Source organism: Lactuca saligna, chromosome 5 (assembly GCF_052625555.1).
Source record: "Lactuca saligna cultivar CGN05327 chromosome 5, ASM5262555v1, whole genome shotgun sequence".
NCBI lineage: Eukaryota > Viridiplantae > Streptophyta > Magnoliopsida > Asterales > Asteraceae > Lactuca > Lactuca saligna.
The window spans coordinates 146,494,603-146,512,651 of NC_136421.1; the positions used below are offsets into that span (position 1 = coordinate 146,494,603).

At 35.7% G+C, this 18,049-nt stretch overlaps 2 protein-coding genes across 4 annotated transcripts; one reads left to right on the forward strand and one right to left on the reverse strand.

Annotated features, from left to right (window-relative positions):
• Nucleotides 1–2,175: 2,175 nt before the first annotated feature.
• On the reverse strand, nucleotides 2,176–6,605 carry CDKE;1 (cyclin-dependent kinase E;1). 3 transcript variants are annotated; one of them, XR_013659756.1, is made up of 17 exons: nucleotides 6,074–6,601; nucleotides 5,516–5,626; nucleotides 5,244–5,347; nucleotides 5,128–5,170; nucleotides 4,956–5,054; nucleotides 4,788–4,857; nucleotides 4,627–4,721; nucleotides 4,481–4,514; nucleotides 4,204–4,288; nucleotides 4,029–4,106; nucleotides 3,879–3,926; nucleotides 3,733–3,765; nucleotides 3,528–3,636; nucleotides 3,191–3,430; nucleotides 2,994–3,057; nucleotides 2,727–2,862; nucleotides 2,176–2,630 (listed from the first exon to the last, which is right to left on the reverse strand). XR_013659756.1 is itself a non-coding variant. In XM_078957132.1 (16 exons), the coding sequence occupies exons 1-15, from the start codon at nucleotides 6,305–6,307 to the stop codon at nucleotides 2,995–2,997; spliced, it is 1,446 nt and encodes a 481-aa protein (XP_078813258.1). In that variant the 5' UTR covers nucleotides 6,308–6,605; the 3' UTR covers nucleotides 2,652–2,855; nucleotide 2,994. The 3 variants fall into 3 exon arrangements, 2 of the variants coding, with proteins under 2 accessions (XP_078813258.1, XP_078813256.1); XM_078957132.1 differs by lacking the exon at nucleotides 2,176–2,630 and having other exon boundaries at nucleotides 2,652–2,855; nucleotides 6,074–6,605; XM_078957130.1 differs by lacking the exon at nucleotides 2,176–2,630 and having other exon boundaries at nucleotides 2,652–2,862.
• Nucleotides 6,606–12,929: 6,324 nt separating this feature from the next.
• LOC144997239 (CBS / octicosapeptide/Phox/Bemp1 (PB1) domains-containing protein) lies at nucleotides 12,930–17,659 on the forward strand. The gene is made up of 14 exons (XM_078957098.1): nucleotides 12,930–13,330; nucleotides 13,602–13,761; nucleotides 14,020–14,152; nucleotides 14,544–14,714; nucleotides 14,969–15,047; nucleotides 15,220–15,333; nucleotides 15,466–15,532; nucleotides 15,933–16,038; nucleotides 16,117–16,175; nucleotides 16,447–16,550; nucleotides 16,660–16,793; nucleotides 16,858–16,940; nucleotides 17,014–17,103; nucleotides 17,185–17,659. Exons 1-14 carry the CDS (start codon nucleotides 13,164–13,166, stop codon nucleotides 17,374–17,376), a joined length of 1,659 nt encoding a protein of 552 aa, XP_078813224.1. The 5' UTR covers nucleotides 12,930–13,163; the 3' UTR covers nucleotides 17,377–17,659.
• The last annotated feature ends 390 nt before the right edge of the window (nucleotides 17,660–18,049 follow it).

The window sequence follows — 18,049 nt, forward strand, 5'->3', positions numbered from 1 at the left end:
CGGTACAATCATTAATAAGGTGTCTAAGGTTGTTCATGCTTATGGCCACCGTCACTATGACCTTGGTTGCTTGGTTGCTTAGTTCGTGTGGTTTGGCTTAAGTCTTACGTTCTGGACACCGTGACTTCTTCATATGATTATAGATTTTAACGATCTTTATATCCACACATTTGTATTTGTGTCTATTACCATTTTCTTTTAGATTACTTTCGTTAAAAAACAATATATTTTTAATTACGATTTAAAAAAAAAAAAACGTTCATATATACATTCATAAATAACATATGGATATAAAGATGCTAAGTAAAAATATATTATTTTTTAACGGGAGTAATCTAAAAGAAATATATACTAGATTCAGATACGAACACATGAATTTAAAGATGGTTAAAATATGTGATCACATGAAAAAATTACAACATTCATAACATAAGATATAAGCCAAACCATAAGAACTAAGCAACTAAACAGCCGAGGCCGCAATGACCATAACCATTAGCTGCCCCCGAACACCTTATTAATGATTGTACTTATTAGGATGACGTATGAAACCCGAAAAAACGATCATAAGTACTGAATGTGTGTAAAAACAATAAATACTTATTTTGCAACAAAAAAAAATATTAAGCACTAAATGTGCAAAAAATATTAAAGACTAAATGTATACAAAGTGAAAATTATATTACCCTTTTAAGTCATTCTTTTCGGATTATCTGGAGTAGCCGGAAATAATTAGTAAATGTGTATAGTTAAATAAGTTGAAAGGGTAAATGTGGACAAAAAAAACTTAATGACCAAATGTGTACAAATCAAAAAGTATATTACCTTTTGAAGTCATTATCCTTTACAAAGATATTCGATAAAATAAATACGAGCGCAATATAACATATTGTTGGTGATTTTTGTCATCAACCCACCGGATTATTAGATTATTTTATTATGATGAAATTTACATATTATCAATGGAGTTTTATTCTTGATTTTATTATAAGTTAGGAATTGTGGAGCGCACATTGCATAAAACAAGTTTAATCTTGATTTGACCAAATGATGAGGGTCAATGGGTGCCCGACCCGAAAATTTATTTGTTAGAAAAATGTTATGAAAAATCTTGTTTTCAGAATATATTACTTATCCTTGAAAATGTCATCCCTTATTTATGAGATAAAATCAATATTTAATGTTGATTGATACTTATCTTTGATAATCAGAAGAATTTGAATTGTATATAAACCCTAGTTTATGGCCTCTCTCATCATAGCATTGATTTGAGATTGTTCCTTGAAGGATTATCCCTATAATCTGGATTTCGTGTAACCTATCTCTAAGAGCCATATAATGTTGTTACATTCCGGTGGTGTTTTTCTTTAAGAGGTAAAAAATATGTAGAATGCAGGCCACATTTGTAGGGATTAAGAGTCTACAGTCTACAAGAAAAAAAAGACGTATGTTTTTTTTAATTTATAGGATGCTAAAATAAACTGAAACTTAAATAAACTATTTTTTTTATTAAGCTTAAATCTTTTTCAAACACTAAAATTCACATAATTCTAGTTTACAATACTTCAAATTAAACAATTCACACACCCAAAATAACAATTCTTTTTTAAAGCATTCATTCCATATTTTTCATCTAGTAAATAAGTCATATACTCTAGGTCTATTGCAGTACCATATCTTTCAACCTTGTCTTCATCATCATCAACACACATGTTACTTCGAATCGATACATTGTATTGATCGTATTGTGAGTGAAGAACTAGCTTCTTATGAACCACAAGCACCATTCTGACCTTTTTCAAGGTTTTAAATGTTTACAAGTTTATAAAAGCTTATTCAAAAAATAAATATGTTTCTTTGTATAGTATGTTGATATATATATATATATATATATATATATATATATATATATATATATATATATATATATATATATATATATATATATATATATATTAGGTGATTTAACAATCCATAAACTTGCATATTAATTAATGATCATTATACACATTCACTATGTTTGCTACTTCAAGAAAAGAAGATGGGATCAAACAATCATTTTGAGAGTCGGAGAGTTTTGAAGAAAAAAAAAATAGATCTATAAAAAAACGTAATTTAAAAGACTTAGAATATGCAAGAATTAAATTTTATCACTATTGATGGTAGAAAACAGAATGAAATTCAATTCAATTCCTTTGTGTATATCTACTTGGTTTGTAATTCCATCAAGACCCAGAAAAGTAAATAATAACAAATGAGAAAATTGTCCTTTATTAACTTTTTGTTCACAGAACGTTATAAATACTTGTAAAAAATATTTAAATTACCTTTTTCTAATTCTTGTTCACAAAACCATTATTACAAAACTTAACAATAACAAAAGAAGAAACCAACTTCATGGCATTTGTGTAATTTTAACAAGTGAATATGATTGGTAATTGAATTCCATGGGGTTCTAGGATGAAATGTTGATATCCATTAGATGCAAGTATTTCTTGAGTTCCCACACAATTCAATTCCATATCCTTTTGCAATCAGAATTAGGAATTGACTGGAATTGAATTCCAATTCCGGCCAAATCCCATGGAATCCAGCAAACCAAACGCCATATAAGATAATTGCAAATGCCTCTTTACCCATAAACACGAAAATAGAAAAAGACACATGAGGTTTTCTCTATTGCTAAATAAATAAATATCTATATATTAGATAATATGCAGTCTTACCATATAAAACTGGTAATTTCTGTAAACAATAAAATATTTTCAAAAACAGCATATCTGGTTTTTGCATTTGTCTGACTTGAGGTGCTCAAAAGTGAAATCTCTTGATAACTTCAGATCTTTCCCTGTTCCCTGCATACTAAAATAACTAAACTGTTAAATGTAAGAAACAGCAATGTACGTTTCTTAATTTCAATTGCTATTAACTGAATTTCCAAAATACAATACTTTAATAAGGAAAAAAAAATGTAATATTCATACAAGAATTACCTCAAAAACGTCTTGATTTTTGTTGAGGGTATCCAGGCATCCCCATTGCATCCTTTCTTCTCAACTGCTTCCAAAAAAGAAATTGCATAAAGGCATAGAAGAACACAAACAACACTGTTAAATCTTAAATACAAGAAATAGTAATGTACTTTTGTTAATTATAAAAGTACATTGCTATTTCAACAAACATATGAAACCTGTTGCTGTTGTTGTTGCTGTTGTTGATGAGGCTGGGCGGCAACCCCCCGCTGCATCGGGATATTTCCGGGATTCATTGCACCGCCGCCGCTGCCCATCGCCGCCTGAGAGGCCAGACCATACGCCGCCATATTCTGCTGTTGCTGTTGCATCCTCTGCATGCCGGCCATGTGCATAGGGCGTGGAACATTTCTAGTTGGCATTACATGTTGTCCCCCCGACACCACGTTTCCTGATGCCTGAAAAAATTATATTTCATTTAAATGAAATAAATAAAAATAATTATAATAGATTAAAAAAAATAATAACAACTTGTTTTAGATCATATACTTATACCTGTTGAGTAGGCTGAAGACTTGTTGTGCCTTCAAAATCTGTGTTTGTGTCAACTGGACGTGTTGGATAATTTACTATTTTCTCCCCGGGTTGAGGGGGGACTAGTGCACTGACCATTTTTATAGTTACAATTTTTACTCATTAATTACAATGATTGATATTATTATTATAAAATTAGATTTTTATTTAAGAAAAGAATTTTTACTTGCGTCCAGGTAAAGGCTCCATTCGAAAATACCTACATACAAAAAATACAATCATATACTGCATATTGTTTATATGCTATGATACAAAATTTCTGCATGTATGTATGTATGTATGTATGTATGTATGAGAGAGGGAGAAGCTGACTCATGCTCAAGAGCTTGTGCTGCTGTTATACGTTTTCGAGGATCATATCTGAAAGAACAAAGTGGGACCCAATGAAGTTATGATTTGAACTTGATAACAATATTTTTCAACATACACAATATAAATATAATTGAAAATTTTATTACATACTCCAACATTTTAGAGAGAAGATCGTATGCGGGATTTTTTGGAGAGAGGTGAACAACACTGTAAAGACCAGGACTATCACTGTAAGGAGAATAAATGATAGGTGTAAGAATTAAGATGATGACTAATAATAATAATAATGATGATAATAATAATAAATTATAAAAATGAAACCTACTATTTGTGCCCTTGGATGTGTTGATGATCTGTTTGCCAATGTGGAAGATGGGCAAGTGTTGGCCATTTTTCTACTGTTGGATGACCTGATATTGTCATAGAGATTAAACTAAAGATCCATTCAACAAATACAGAGTAATTTTTCAAAGTAGAATATAAGAAAAATAAAATAATAAGAAGTAGAATGTTGTAAAAGAAAGAAATGTCAACATATTTATCCAAATATGGATTCAGAACTTTGAAAGGCCTTACCAAATTTCAATTTTATATTTCCTTACCTAAAACCTTGAAAATTTTGTCAAGTTGATCAAGCTGAACAAGAAAGAAGTCACGAACATATATTAGGATAGAAATAAAAAAAAAATAAAATAAAATAAAAAAATTTAATGAAATATTAATCAAATACAGCTGTATTTTTTGTTACCTGAAAAGGGTTTGGTGTGGCTTTAACTTCTTGTCCTTGAAACAATGGCTTCAATGTCAGAAGCTCAGCAAATATACAGCCAACAGCCCACATATCTAATAATATTAAATAATAAATAAATAATAGTAGAAAAATAGAATTTGGAGGGAAAAGTTTCATACCAACTGCACTAGTATAGTGTTTCCCTCCAAGGAGCAACTCTGGTGAACGATACCAAATGGTTACAACAACCTGCCAATAGAAATGGAAAGAATTTTCATATTATTTTTTTTTTAATATTATATGTAATTATGTAAATACTAAAATACTATTGCCTTTTAAAAACTTACCCCATTATCAAACAATGGCTTCAGTGGAGCTTGATATATTCTAGCAAGTCCAAAATCAGCAATTTTTACAACTCCTTGTTCTTCTCCATCACCCATTACCTATATGATTAAAGTACACAAATTAAAAAAATGTCATGTAATCCAAGAAACATGAAAAAAGATACAATCTTACCAAAATATTGGAGGGTTTAAGATCTCGATGCATAATCCAGTTGCTGTATAAGATTTGATAAATGTAAGTGTTACTGTTATGAAACCAAAAGGAATAGCTTCATGAATTTCACTTACCTGTGAAGATAATTTAGCCCATTAAGCAATTGCCAGAGTATTGACTTCACTGTGTATGGGTTGATAGCTTGGTTGACTTTGTCTCTGTGATGTCTAATAATTTCCTGGTGTTTAAAGTTTAAACACAAAAAGAAAGTAAATCAAGGTGTAGAGTACAAAACCCCATAAGTTTATTCAATTTTACTATGGAAAGAAAGGGTTAAATGCAAGAAATGACAATGTGTTTTGAAAAATAAAAGAAAGTAAAATAAGAAGGTAGATAATATGCTCACATAGAGGTCATGCTCTGCATAATCAAAAGCCAGATAGAGTGACATGTCGATATGATTGATGTGCACATTCACCAGTTTTACCACATTATCATGGGTTATCTCCCTAAGCAACTGCATCAACATTGTAACATGTTCACTTCAATGGGTTCAGAGTACTAAAAAAACATGAAATAAAGGAATAACAAAGCGTCAAAGGCTTCTGTTCTTTAAATGAAGAAAGAGATTGCTTGATAAAAATGTGAAGTTTATGAGCTCAACAGATATATTATGCAATATTACTCAATCCCTTTCTCATAAAACAGGTAAATCCATAATAAGTCATTTCAGGGGATGGAGAAATATAACGTTTGTTTTATACATGAACTGGAGCACAACACATACAAGAACCAAAATTAAGCTTGATTATGTATAGAAAGGCCAGAAAATTATAAGAAACATTAACATTATTGTTACCAAAAATGAAATGAAAGCAGGATCAATGGCCTTCTAGTCTATCATAACCTGAAATTAAAGAGAAAACAAAATACGTGTGGGAGAGAGGGAGAGAAAGAAATGAACCATGATTTCGCGAATTGCCGTAGGGGAAACACCATCGCCGTCTTTGGACTGCTTGAACTTCTTAATCGCGATAGACTTGCTCCGATTGGATTTAATCTTCGCCAGGAACACAAGACCGTAAGTTCCCTCACCAATTTTACCGATCAAATCGTACTGTTGCAACCATTCAGGGCGATTGGAAGAACTGATGTTGCTGTTGCTGCCACTTCCACTGCTATTACCTCTGTTGCTCATCCTTCTCTCCCAAAATCTAGCAAAAATTCTTACACCCCCAAATTGTCTTAGGGCATGGGTCCATAGTCCGAGGTTTCGCGGGCTATAGCGGTTTGCCTGATTGGCTGATTGACACCTCTTGACTTCGTGCTCGATTCCTGAGAAATTGCAAATACAGTCGAGAAAGAAAATATGCAACTGTTTGGATTCGTACCAATTTATGCATCCTATCTAACAAATCAATACAAGTTATTATTTTATTCCAAATAGTTATAGCATTTCTGGAATACTCAGTATTTCAAGACCACTTGGTACGTTATTATTTGTAAAAACCAACTTTTGGTAAAAGGTTATTTTCTAATGTGTGGAGACTCTTAGGTGGGAAACGGTTACGGGTTCTTGTGGGTGTTATTTTGAGCTTTTTATATGTCCTTCGATTTATTCGATTTATTGTGACATGAAACTATATTGTAAGCGACTGTTCTCCTCAATAGGTGATGTTGATGCTTGTTGTCTATATAAATAACACATGTGGTATGTCAATTTTATGTATAATTGTTAGAATTGTTAAAGTGTTTGAGATGGGTTCATGTTGATTAGTAATTTGAATATTGATATCGATTGTTTGATGTTCGTTTATGGAAACAACATGTTTACTTGAAGTCGTTTAAATTGAAAAGTATTGATATGGTATTAATGGATGAGAATGTATCTCTTTGTCATTGATAAGTTGTCTATGTTTTGTTTGCTTTGGTGTAGTTTTTAAAGGGTTTTTTTTTTTTTTTTTTTTTTTTGATAATTTTAAGAGAAGTTTTGGTTCTTAGGACATCTCCAATGGGTTCAAATGGGAAGTTTAATAGGAATATATATATATATATATATATATATATATATATATATATATATATATATATATATATATATATATATATATATATTCTTTAATCTCATTCATTTGAAATTTTCAAAACTATTTAACTTATAGGATTTAATTTAACTTTTGAAATTCCCTTCACACAAGTGTTGTTAGCTTATAAATACTTACTTCTATAGGAACAAATATATTAAACCAAACGAAAATACTTCTTTTATCTAATTAGTGCTCATTTGTTCTTTGTTTTGGTGTAAATCCAAGTCTTATATTGTCAATATAATATTCAAGTTCAATAATCTATGATAAGCATGGTATGTATATGTCACACCGTGAAATTTCAAAACATTTTTTCATTTTAATTTTATAAAAATACCCCAATCATAATTCTCGAAAACGTGTATCAATTGTTTTTACATAACATAAGTACAAATCAAAAACCCCATAATCTCAAAACATTTCCACCATAAGTGTGTGCTAATCATGCTCGCGTCTTCCCGCGATCATCACTGGTACCTGAAACACATAACACAAATAAGCAATAATACTTAGTGAGCTCCCTAAAATACCATGTACAGCACATACGCCTTTCCAGACCATAGTTATATGGGATCTTCCGATCCAAGTGTCTCAGGGGATTTCCATCCCATAACTTTGTTGACCTTCCGGTCCATACTCTGTTGACCTTCCGATCCATATCATCATATTCATGTCATAACATATTACATATACAACATGCATCACATCTTTTATCATACACATAAGACCTTCCGGTCACACATAACCATCCTATCGGGTAAGGCATGGTGAGATGACTCACCTCGAAGATATCAGATAATCACTCGCGCTCAATCCTCCGACCTAGCTTCCTCCTATAGCATAAATACATCTCTAATTAATACCTTCCTGACTTAATTTGACTAATACCCTTAAGTCAACACAAGTCAACTCTGGTCAACGTTGGTCAATGGTCACCGCTTTGACCCAACTCGTCGAGTCAGGCACTGACTCGGCGAGTTCAAACGTGAATTCAAGTCCCCTAAATCCCCTCTCTGACTCACTGAGTAACTCCCCCAACTCAGCGAGTCACCAACTGTGTGTGTCACGGGACAACCCGGTCTGACTTGTCGAGTTTGCTCATGGACTCGGCGAGTTTATTCCATGCTCGAACTCAAATGGCCTTTTAAGGTCAGATCTGTTCCTCTAATCCATAGATCTGACCTTCCTAAGCTTAATAAACACGTAAAGGTTCAAACTTGATACTCATGCATCGTCCAAATAACTCTACTTGAAGCATTTACCCCAAATACAACATCATAAGTCCATTTATTCCATAACTCATCATAAAGCAAGATGGATAAAGCTCTCTATACCACTATGGGTCCAGATTCGAAGTCTAAACATGATAAGGGACCATATATCCAACAATAATTCTAATAAAGGGTATATAAAACCCTAGATCTATGGATTCTTCAACAAAACAGAAAAAGGATCGATATGCTACCTGAAGGATGATGCTTTTTGCTTGAGATCCACATATATGCAACATTCTTGGCCTCCTCTAAGCTGGAACCACCTTCTTCTTGCAAAACCAACCCACAAAGATCAAATAATGGTTTCTTTCCTCTCACAAACGCTCAAGCACTCTTAGGGTTTCTCTCAAGGGTCTGGTAGCCGCAAATGATGGCTATAAGGGTCCTTAAATAGGTCCCAAACCCAAGAAATTAGGGTTTCTTTCGCCAGCTCTAACTCGGCGAGTGCATTCCCATGACTCGTCGAGTCTAATTATTTTCCACGTCACCCATTCACGACCTGACTCGACGAGTCTAAGCACCAACTCGTCAAGTTACCTCAACACAATTCAAATTATAATATTAATTAATGTACCTGGTAAACCGGGCGTTACAATTCTCCCCCCACTAGAATCAGACTTCGCACCCGAAAGTCTCGTTCTGCAAACAATTCTGGATACTGCTCCCGCATCTCTAACTCCGGCTCCCAAGTCAGCTCAGACCCCTTCCGATGTTGCCACTGGACCTGAACCAGGGACACCTCCTTGTTCCTCAGAACCTTGATCCTCCTATCTCGGATCGCGATCATCCTCTCAACGTAGTTCAGGCTCGCATCCACCTGAATGTCCTCTAATGGAACCACTGTTGACTCATCGGCAATACACTTCCTCAACTGAGACACGTGGAATGTATCATGAATTCGACTCAGCTCGACAGGTAGCTCCAACCGATACGCTACCCTGCCCACCCTAGATGTCACCCTGAATGGACCGATATATCGGGGTCCCAACTTTCCTCTCTTCTTGAATCGAATCACACCTTTCCAAGGTGATACCTTCAGGAGAACGAAGTCACCAACCTGAAACTCGAGCTCTGAGCGACGCCTATCAGCGTAGCTCTTCTGGCGACTCTGGGTTGTCAACAACCTCTGCTTGACCTATTGAATTTGTTTAGTCGTCTGGAGTACTATCTCCGTACTACCCATCACACGTTGTCCTACCTCTCCCCAACAAATGGGAGTCCGACACCTCCTTCCATACAACAGCTCAAAAGGGAGGCATATCGATGCTTGAATGGTGGCTGTTGTTATAGGAAAACTCAGCCAAAGGCATATACGTGTCCTAACTTCCTCCGAAGTTTAATACACATGCTCGAAGCATGTCCTTGAGTGTTTGGATAGTCTGCTCACTCTGACCGTCGGTCTGAGGGTGATAAGCAGTGCTGAAATGCAACCTCGTACCCAACTCCTCATGAAACTTCTTCCAGAACCCGGAAGTAAAACGTACATCTCGATCTGACACAATCGAAATCGGCACCCATGCCGAGACACCACCTCCCTCACATATATTTCTGCCAACTTCTCTGCGGAAGAACTCTCACTGATAGCAAGGAAGTAAGCACTTTTCGTCAATCGGTCCACAATCACCCAAATTGCATCGACACCCCTTGGGGTTCTTGGCAGTTTGGTGATGAAATCCATAGAAATCTGTTCCCATTTCCACTAGGGAACCTCAAGTGGCTGCAACTTGCCATGCGGCCGCTGGTGCTCGGCCTTAACCTGACGACAAGTTAAGCACCTCTCTACAACCCACGCAACATCTCTCTTCATACAAGGCCTCCAATAGTCTCTCTTCAGATCCAAATACATTTTAGTGGCCCCGGGATGGATCGAGAATCTCGATGTATGCGCCTCCTCCATCAAAACACTGCGTGCCCCGCCAATAAATGGCACCCAGATCCAACCATGAAAAGTCATAAGCCCTCAGCTCCTTCTTGCGGTTCTTCGATCTCACAACTGTAAGCCCGAAAGCTTAGTGAGATACCCCAAAATACCAACCACGTATACCATACACATAACATGCTATATCATATCGAATCACAGAACAACCATGCATATCGGGTCTACTGTGAGACTGGTCCGCCGTGTCGGGCCTTCAGTTCACCTGGTCCACCCTCCGAGTCCAGTCATGTCCCTCGAGTCTGCAGTGTGGTTGGTTCGCCCGCACCGGGCCTTTAACCCACCTGGTCCACTCTCTGAGTCTACAATATGACTGGTCCGCCCGCATCGGGCCTTCAGTCGCCCTGGTCCCACTTTCCGAGCCTCGGCACGTCTGGTCCGCCCTCGTGGGGCCTACAACCTATCTGGACCGCTCGTTGGGCCTTCGGAACAACCGGTCCACCCTGGGTATCTTGGCCTACATCATGAAGCAGGACTCGCCTCAACCAACTCCAGTCCAAACAACCATGTGCACATAAACATACAATCACATAACAATTCATATTCAATCAAACCAATCTAGTAGATCACGTAACACAACATACTCTAAGCAGGATACCGACCTAACCGGTCACTAGCATAGCATAATCCTATATACCAGGATACCGACCTTAACCAGGTCTCTAACGAATACCATCCTAACTACCAGGATGCAAACATATCAAAACAATAACATAACAACAGATACCCGGATCTCAATCCGATAAAGGGCCGACCTTGGTGCCTTAGACCCTGTTGATATAGTGAGGATAACTCACCTCGAAACTGCTGACTGAACGGATAACTCAAGCTGCTCCGACTACTGGTAGGATCTCCACCACTCGCCAACCACCAATACACTGAACTTAAAACAATATTCAACAATTACCAAAATACCCCTGGAAATCAATTGGTCAACCCTTGGTCAAAGTCTACCCCTGACTGACTCTACTCGCCGAGTCAACCCGATGACTTGCCGAGTCCCCATACACAGAACCTCCTTCAATTCGCGACCCAACTCGCCGAGTCACCCCGAGACTCGCCGAGTCCAACAACTCTGAGTCCACTCGCACACAACTCACCGAGTCACAGCCCATCCAAAAGAAACTTGGACCCTACGACCAGACTCACCGAGTCCAAGAACAAACTCGCCGAGTCTACCACTATCTTCAACCTACTCGCCGAGTTGTTCTTACAACTCACCGAGTTCCAGGCCATCTTTATCCAACTCGCCGAGTTGTTCTTCCAACTTGCCGAGTTCCAACCTTTCTTCAAGCAACTCGCCGAGTCTACCCATGTGACTCGCCGAGTACCACCGGGTCTGAATCCATACAGAGGCTTTCCAAGTCATGCAGATGATCCAAACCATAGATCTACCCCTCCTAAGGCCATCCATCACGTAAAGTGGCAATCTTTACGTGAATCCAAAGAGATCTAGGCATTTTCACTCTAGGGTTTGGGTTTTGGGACAAGATAGCTCCATCAATCACTCAAAAATAGGGACCTTTATGCATTCTAACCCTCCTCCATTCCAGATCTGAGGTAGCAACCTCAGATCTAACCTCTAAACTCCAATACATCAAAAGATATGATCTCTAACACCTCCAAAAATGATGAATCTAGATAATAGCAGCTTAAACAATGAAGTAATACATCAAAAGGATGCTCCAAGAGAAGGTTAATCCGAATCCTTGCAAAGCCCTTTGATCCAAGTCTCTACTCCTTCAAGATTTCTTCAACAATCACTTCCCCAAGCTCCAAATGCACTAAAATCCTCCACAATCACGTATCTAGGGTTTCTGGACTTCAAGTGAGATCAAAGAGGCTGGGGAGAGGGTATAATGTCCTTTATATAGGGCTCATCCCCAAATTTAGGATTTTCTTCACACAACGCCTACTCACCGAGTTGGCCACTTAATACGCGACCCTACTCGCCGAGTTGCCCTTTCAAATTTACACTTTTAGCCCTTCAACTCTACTCTTGATATTCCATGGAGGGGAGAGGAGAGGGCCTCGCCGAGTTCAACTTGGGATCATGAACAAAATCTTCGTCTAAGGTTGTTGGATGTCCACAATATTCGTATCGCAATTGATATTCCACACGAATAAAATACAATTTTAAAGGGGGATGTTTTACCATTCAAACCAAAACAAAAATGAAAACCCATCAAGCCCTTCTTCATAAACAAAGAGAATGGAAGATAGCATGGTAAAAGGACTAAAATTCCCTCATGTGCCTTGCATACGAAGGAGGTTAACATGAAGAATGAGACGATGTCAAGTGCTAGGGATCAACCTTGCTAGTTTAGTTTGTATTAATGATTAATAATTGGACACAAGATACAATAAAATAGAAACGTTAGGTAGTAAACATGTACTTACTCTTTGCAATATAATAATTATATTATATTGTATTACAAGTTCAATTATCTAATAATATATTTTAACTTTGTAACATGTACTTCTAAAGCCCATCTATCGTTTACCAAAAGTGGCAACGTGCTCGCGTGAGGTCACTTGCTCCCATGTTTCCAACTATTCGGAGTTGATTTTTGTCTGAGATCAGCCGCAACACAAGAACAGGAACAAAAAAAGAGGGTTAGGGCCCCAAAAAAGCCAAATCGACGAGGCCCTCTCCTCTCCCCTCCATGGAATCTTGAAAAACCCTTCTCAATTTCGTACCTCCATCAAAACCCTTATCACCGTATTCATCGGAGGGGGAAGACTCAGAGCAACAAAATGAGCGGGCACGGGCCTCCAGCTCCTCGAAGGAACAGTTCAATGTATAGACGAAACAATCCGTCTACTACCATAAAAAAATCGTTATCAACTCAATCGGAAAATGGAACAACCTCCACCGGAGCCACCAATGGCTATCCACTGAAATCCCCGTCGCCTACTCCCTCGTAAGTTCAATCATATTCATCACTTTTATATATGTTACATAGCAAAAGAACAGGTTAATTGAAGTTTGTTCGAAGGAATTCACGTTCGTCTGGGTAATTTAAACTTGTTTTCAAGTTCATTTCTATGCACATGGCGTATATATGTTCTTATGTCTTCTGTTTGTTTTATTAGCTTGTTCTTTTTCTGGAAAACTATTCATTTCTCTATGGCGTTTTCCTTATTTAGTTTCTACATGGTAAACTGATTAAACTTTGTTTTTTGATTGATTAGTGGTGAGAGGACAGTGAAGAAGCTTAGGTTGTCGAAGGCCCTCACAATACCAGAAGGGACAACTGTGTCAGAAGCTTGTAGGAGAATGGCAGCTCGTCGTGTTGATGCTGTGTTATTAACAGATTCTAATGCTTTGCTTTCCGGAATAGTCACAGACAAGGTTTGAAAAATTGTAATATGTTTTGTAGTCTATTCTCAGCGATGAGGATGATTAGGGCATTTTCGTCTTTTGAACAAACGATCTACAAAGTTGCAATCTTTGTTTGACATCAGTCCGAGTTCAATGCATGCCAAATGCAGTACAACTTGTTATGTCCTTCTTGAATAAAGTCAATAACAACAACTTGTTTTTCTAATTTGTTTTTTCTTACATGATTTTGTTTTTTGTTTTTGGGCTAATGACTTTCATTGACTTTAGGATATAGCAACCAGAGTTCTTGCAGACGAGTTAAGACCAGACCAGACAATAATATCTAAAGTTATGACAAGGAATCCTACTTTTGTTTCTTCTGATTCTTTGGCGATTGATGCCCTTCAGAAAATGGTTCAAGGTTAGTTTTTATTTTCATCTTTTTATTTTTTATTATATAGAGTTCCATTTATTTCATCATCATCCTTGAAGGTGATGTACCCCATATTCAAGAACCCTATTGTTATCTACAAATTACAAGTATTATGCTTCTATTAAGTATAAATAGGCAAGCATAAGTTGCATATCTCAAAGTAACTTTAACCCATTTATGTACGTGGATCAATTTAGGATATATTTTATTCATAACGCGAAAATTAATTATTTTTAGTGAAAATGGAAATGAGTTAAACAAGTTAGAAGTTTCCCACAAGTATTTATAACATCCTAAATTGCTTTAGTCAGTTTTGTTAACTTCATTGTAATCATATTTGATAATTCATATATTATTTATTCATGTATTATGAAAACAGGAAAATTTAGGCATCTACCAGTTGTTGAAAATGGTGAAGTTATTGCATTATTGGATATCACAAAGTGCCTATATGATGCTATATCAAGAATGGAAAAAGCTGCTGAACAGGGGAGTGCTATTGCTGCAGCTGTTGAAGGAGTAGAACGCCAATGGGGAAATAATTTCACTGGTGATTACTTAAATCCATGTTCAATATTGTCAATAAATGTTTATATAAAATTAAGTTCTTAATGATATTATGATCAACTATTATATTCATTTAAGCAAAATGATTGCATTTCATGATTGTCTATATAAAAAAAGTTGTTCGAGTAGACGAGTACTTTTTTTTAGGTTATTGTCACAATGGCCAATTGTTTATTGACCATTATGACCTTTTTACTTACTATGACTGATAATTTTAAATTCATTTCCAAATTTCAGCACCTTCTGCTTTTATAGAGACATTAAGGGATCGGATGTTCAAGCCCTCTTTGTCAACCATCATTTCAGAAAATTCCAAGTACTTCTTTTATCTTTGTTACACATGACTAGAATTGTTACAATCTTTTTGTCTCACTCAAAAAGGTGGGCGAAAAGCCTCACTTCTCTTGTCTGTGCAAAAGACGTAAATGCCCTTCTCATCCCTATCATTGAAAATAGCCACTGAATTCGGTAGCAAAACTGTGTCACAGGGTTGCAATTGTTCTAGGTTCAGATCCAGTTTCTGTTGCTGCTAAAAGGATGCAGGAATTGCAAGTTAATTCTGTTATCATTATGAATGGAAACAATATTCAGGGCATATTAACGTAAGATTATTGTTTAACTATGTATTTGATTCATTGTTAATGTTTTAGGGTTTTTATTTTTTAGTTTATAAAGTAAGGGTATGTGTGTATATGAAGGGTATAATAGTGTTTTTGGTTGCTTGCATTTTGCAGTTCAAAGGATCTTCTCATGAGAGTTGTGGCGCACAATCTTCCTCCCGAGTTGACATTTGTTGAAAAGGTTTTCTACTGAAACTGTTTAATTTTTTAAGAACTTTAATTGTGTTGCTAAAAGTTAGAAGAGTACATTTTAAGTTTCTAAATTGTCTGGTGATTTTATTGTGATATCTTAATACTAATAGTACTAATAATAAATAGCACTAACAATGCTTGATCATTTCAAGTTTGTGGTAATAACTTTTGACTGTGTTGAGTGTTTTACTAGATTTTGTTAAAAAAGTATTTGCCAATTAAATGAATTAGTAGATAAAATAAGGGTATATAAGAAAATTTTCCTCTTATCATTTTGATGATTAGTAAACTTTATTGCAAAACAACTCTTGTGGTTTCTTTTGGAATATATGTTTTTGAATATTAGGAAAATGTTTACATTTTTTTTATTAAAATTGTTCTTTCTTAAGGTTATGACACCAAATCCAGAATATGCAACTGTGGACACATCGATTCTTGAGGCATTGCATATAATGCATGATGGGAAATTCTTACATCTTCCTGTTGTAGACAAAGGTGAGTTTTAACTTTTACCTTTTGAAATAGAAAAATTAACATCAATTTGCATCATAATTTTATATATTCTTTTGGCAGATGGAAATGTTGTAGCATGTGTGGATGTCCTGCAGATAACTCATGCAGCTATTTCAATGGTAATTGTAGACTTGTTATACTTAATAATCATTTTTTTTCTTCCTTATTATGCGTTTTATATGAAGTCATATTGTATTAAGCACATAGCACAAAGCCAATGAAAGGATATAGTAGTTGTATTATTTTGAACTTTTTTGATTTTAAAGATTAGCTTTTGGGATATTGTTACAAAAACCCTTCAACTTTCGTGAACTGTTCAATTGCCTACTAAACTTTAAAAACTATGATTTAAGTTGTCTTTAAAGGGGATGTTTGTTTAATCTTTTCCAGGCTGAAAGTAATTCAGGTGCTGATGTGGCAAACACAGTGATGCAGAAGTTCTGGGATTCAGCACTCAACCTAGACCCACCAGATGATTATGATGACAGTCACAGGTATCCCCCTCTCCCCCCCTTCCAATAAAATCCAAGTTAAGTATATATTTTGGCTTAGAATCTGTAGTTTAAAGTATTGTCTGAATGTAATTATATTTTTATTTTGCAGTGAAATGTCTATGTCAGTAGTTATGCAATCAGATCCTGTGGAAGGAGGGAGGGCATATCCGTCTCTTGGTCTTGGGAATTCTTTTGCCTTTAAATTTGAAGACTTAAGGGGACGTGTACACAGATTTAATTTTGGTAAGTTTTATTTCTTTCATGTAACCCTAAGTTTTTTAATTTAATCAAATTCTAAACAATTCAGGCACTGAAAATCTTTCTGAGCTGGTTTCTGCTGTTGCTCAAAGGATGGGTGGCAGTCTTGATCAAAATCCTCCTCAACTTTTGGTATTTACCATTTTTATTATTATAATTTGTTTTATAAAAAAATCAGATTAATCAACCATTTTTGTGTTTTTAGTATGATGATGATGAGGGCGATAGGGTTTTGCTAACTACAGATAGTGATCTGGCTGGTGCTGTTAATCATGCCAGGTCAGCAGGACAAAAGGTAGCATAGCACAAACTTTTACCATATGTTAACAGTTGTTTCTTAATTCTTATTATATGATGATGTTGTATCTAATTTTAGGTGTTGAGATTGCATTTAGACAACTTGGAAATTGGGCAAATGAAAAGAGAATCATCACAATTAGATATGGTTGTAGAAGAGCAACAAACACAGATCTCAAAATCAAACCATTTACAGACTGGAATTTTGGCAAGTGCAGCTGTCATTGCAGGTATCGCATGTGTAGTCTACTTGAAACGTGCCAACCAATGAGTCACCTTTATACTGACATGAAGTTTTCTTTACTTATACATACAAATGGCTTGAAAGGTCATTACAAAACGACGTTAAGTTTTATTTATTTAAGCAAAATGGTGGTGGTTGTGAAGAGCGAATAAAAATGAGATACCTGAAAAAAAAAAACAGCAAATTTTTGTTATGTTATGTTTATATGTCTAAAGTGGTTTGGATATGTATTGTAATATGAAGTGATTTCTTGGAGCAAATGACTAAAATGATAGTCGACATGGTCAAATGATTTTGATTTTTGGTACCATTTTTGAAGTTTTTTAAAAAATGTTTGTAGTGTTTATGATCGAAAATAGAACTTAGATTGATTATGGTGGAATAGAGGAACAGTTTGGTTAAAATCTTACTTGGCTCATCGTTTTTAGCATTCTAACACAAAATAAGATGTAATCACCATAAGCAATGGCAAAGGAAAAGGACCAATCAAAGGAAACCAACCAAATCAGAACATTTGACAATGACAAATAGTGTGAATTCCATAGAACATTTGACAAATGATGTAACAAGTTGCAATGTTCTAAAAAAGGAATCAGACCAAATAATGCAATCGAGAAACCTGAAGAAATATATTTGAAACCTCCGGCCAAAACAAAAGCATAGGGAGGCTGACTTCAATAATCATGCACAATAGAACGAA

Excerpts from the sequence above, each read along its gene's own strand:
- LOC144997239 (XM_078957098.1), top strand. The coding sequence starts at position 13,164 with ATGAGCGGGCACGGGCCTCCAGCTCCTCGAAGGAACAGTTCAATGTAT. Across the intron at positions 16,794-16,857 it reads TGTACACAGATTTAATTTTG|GCACTGAAAATCTTTCTGAG; the intron begins GTAAGTTTTATT and ends TAAACAATTCAG. Across the intron at positions 17,104-17,184 it reads CCAGGTCAGCAGGACAAAAG|GTGTTGAGATTGCATTTAGA; the intron begins GTAGCATAGCAC and ends ATCTAATTTTAG.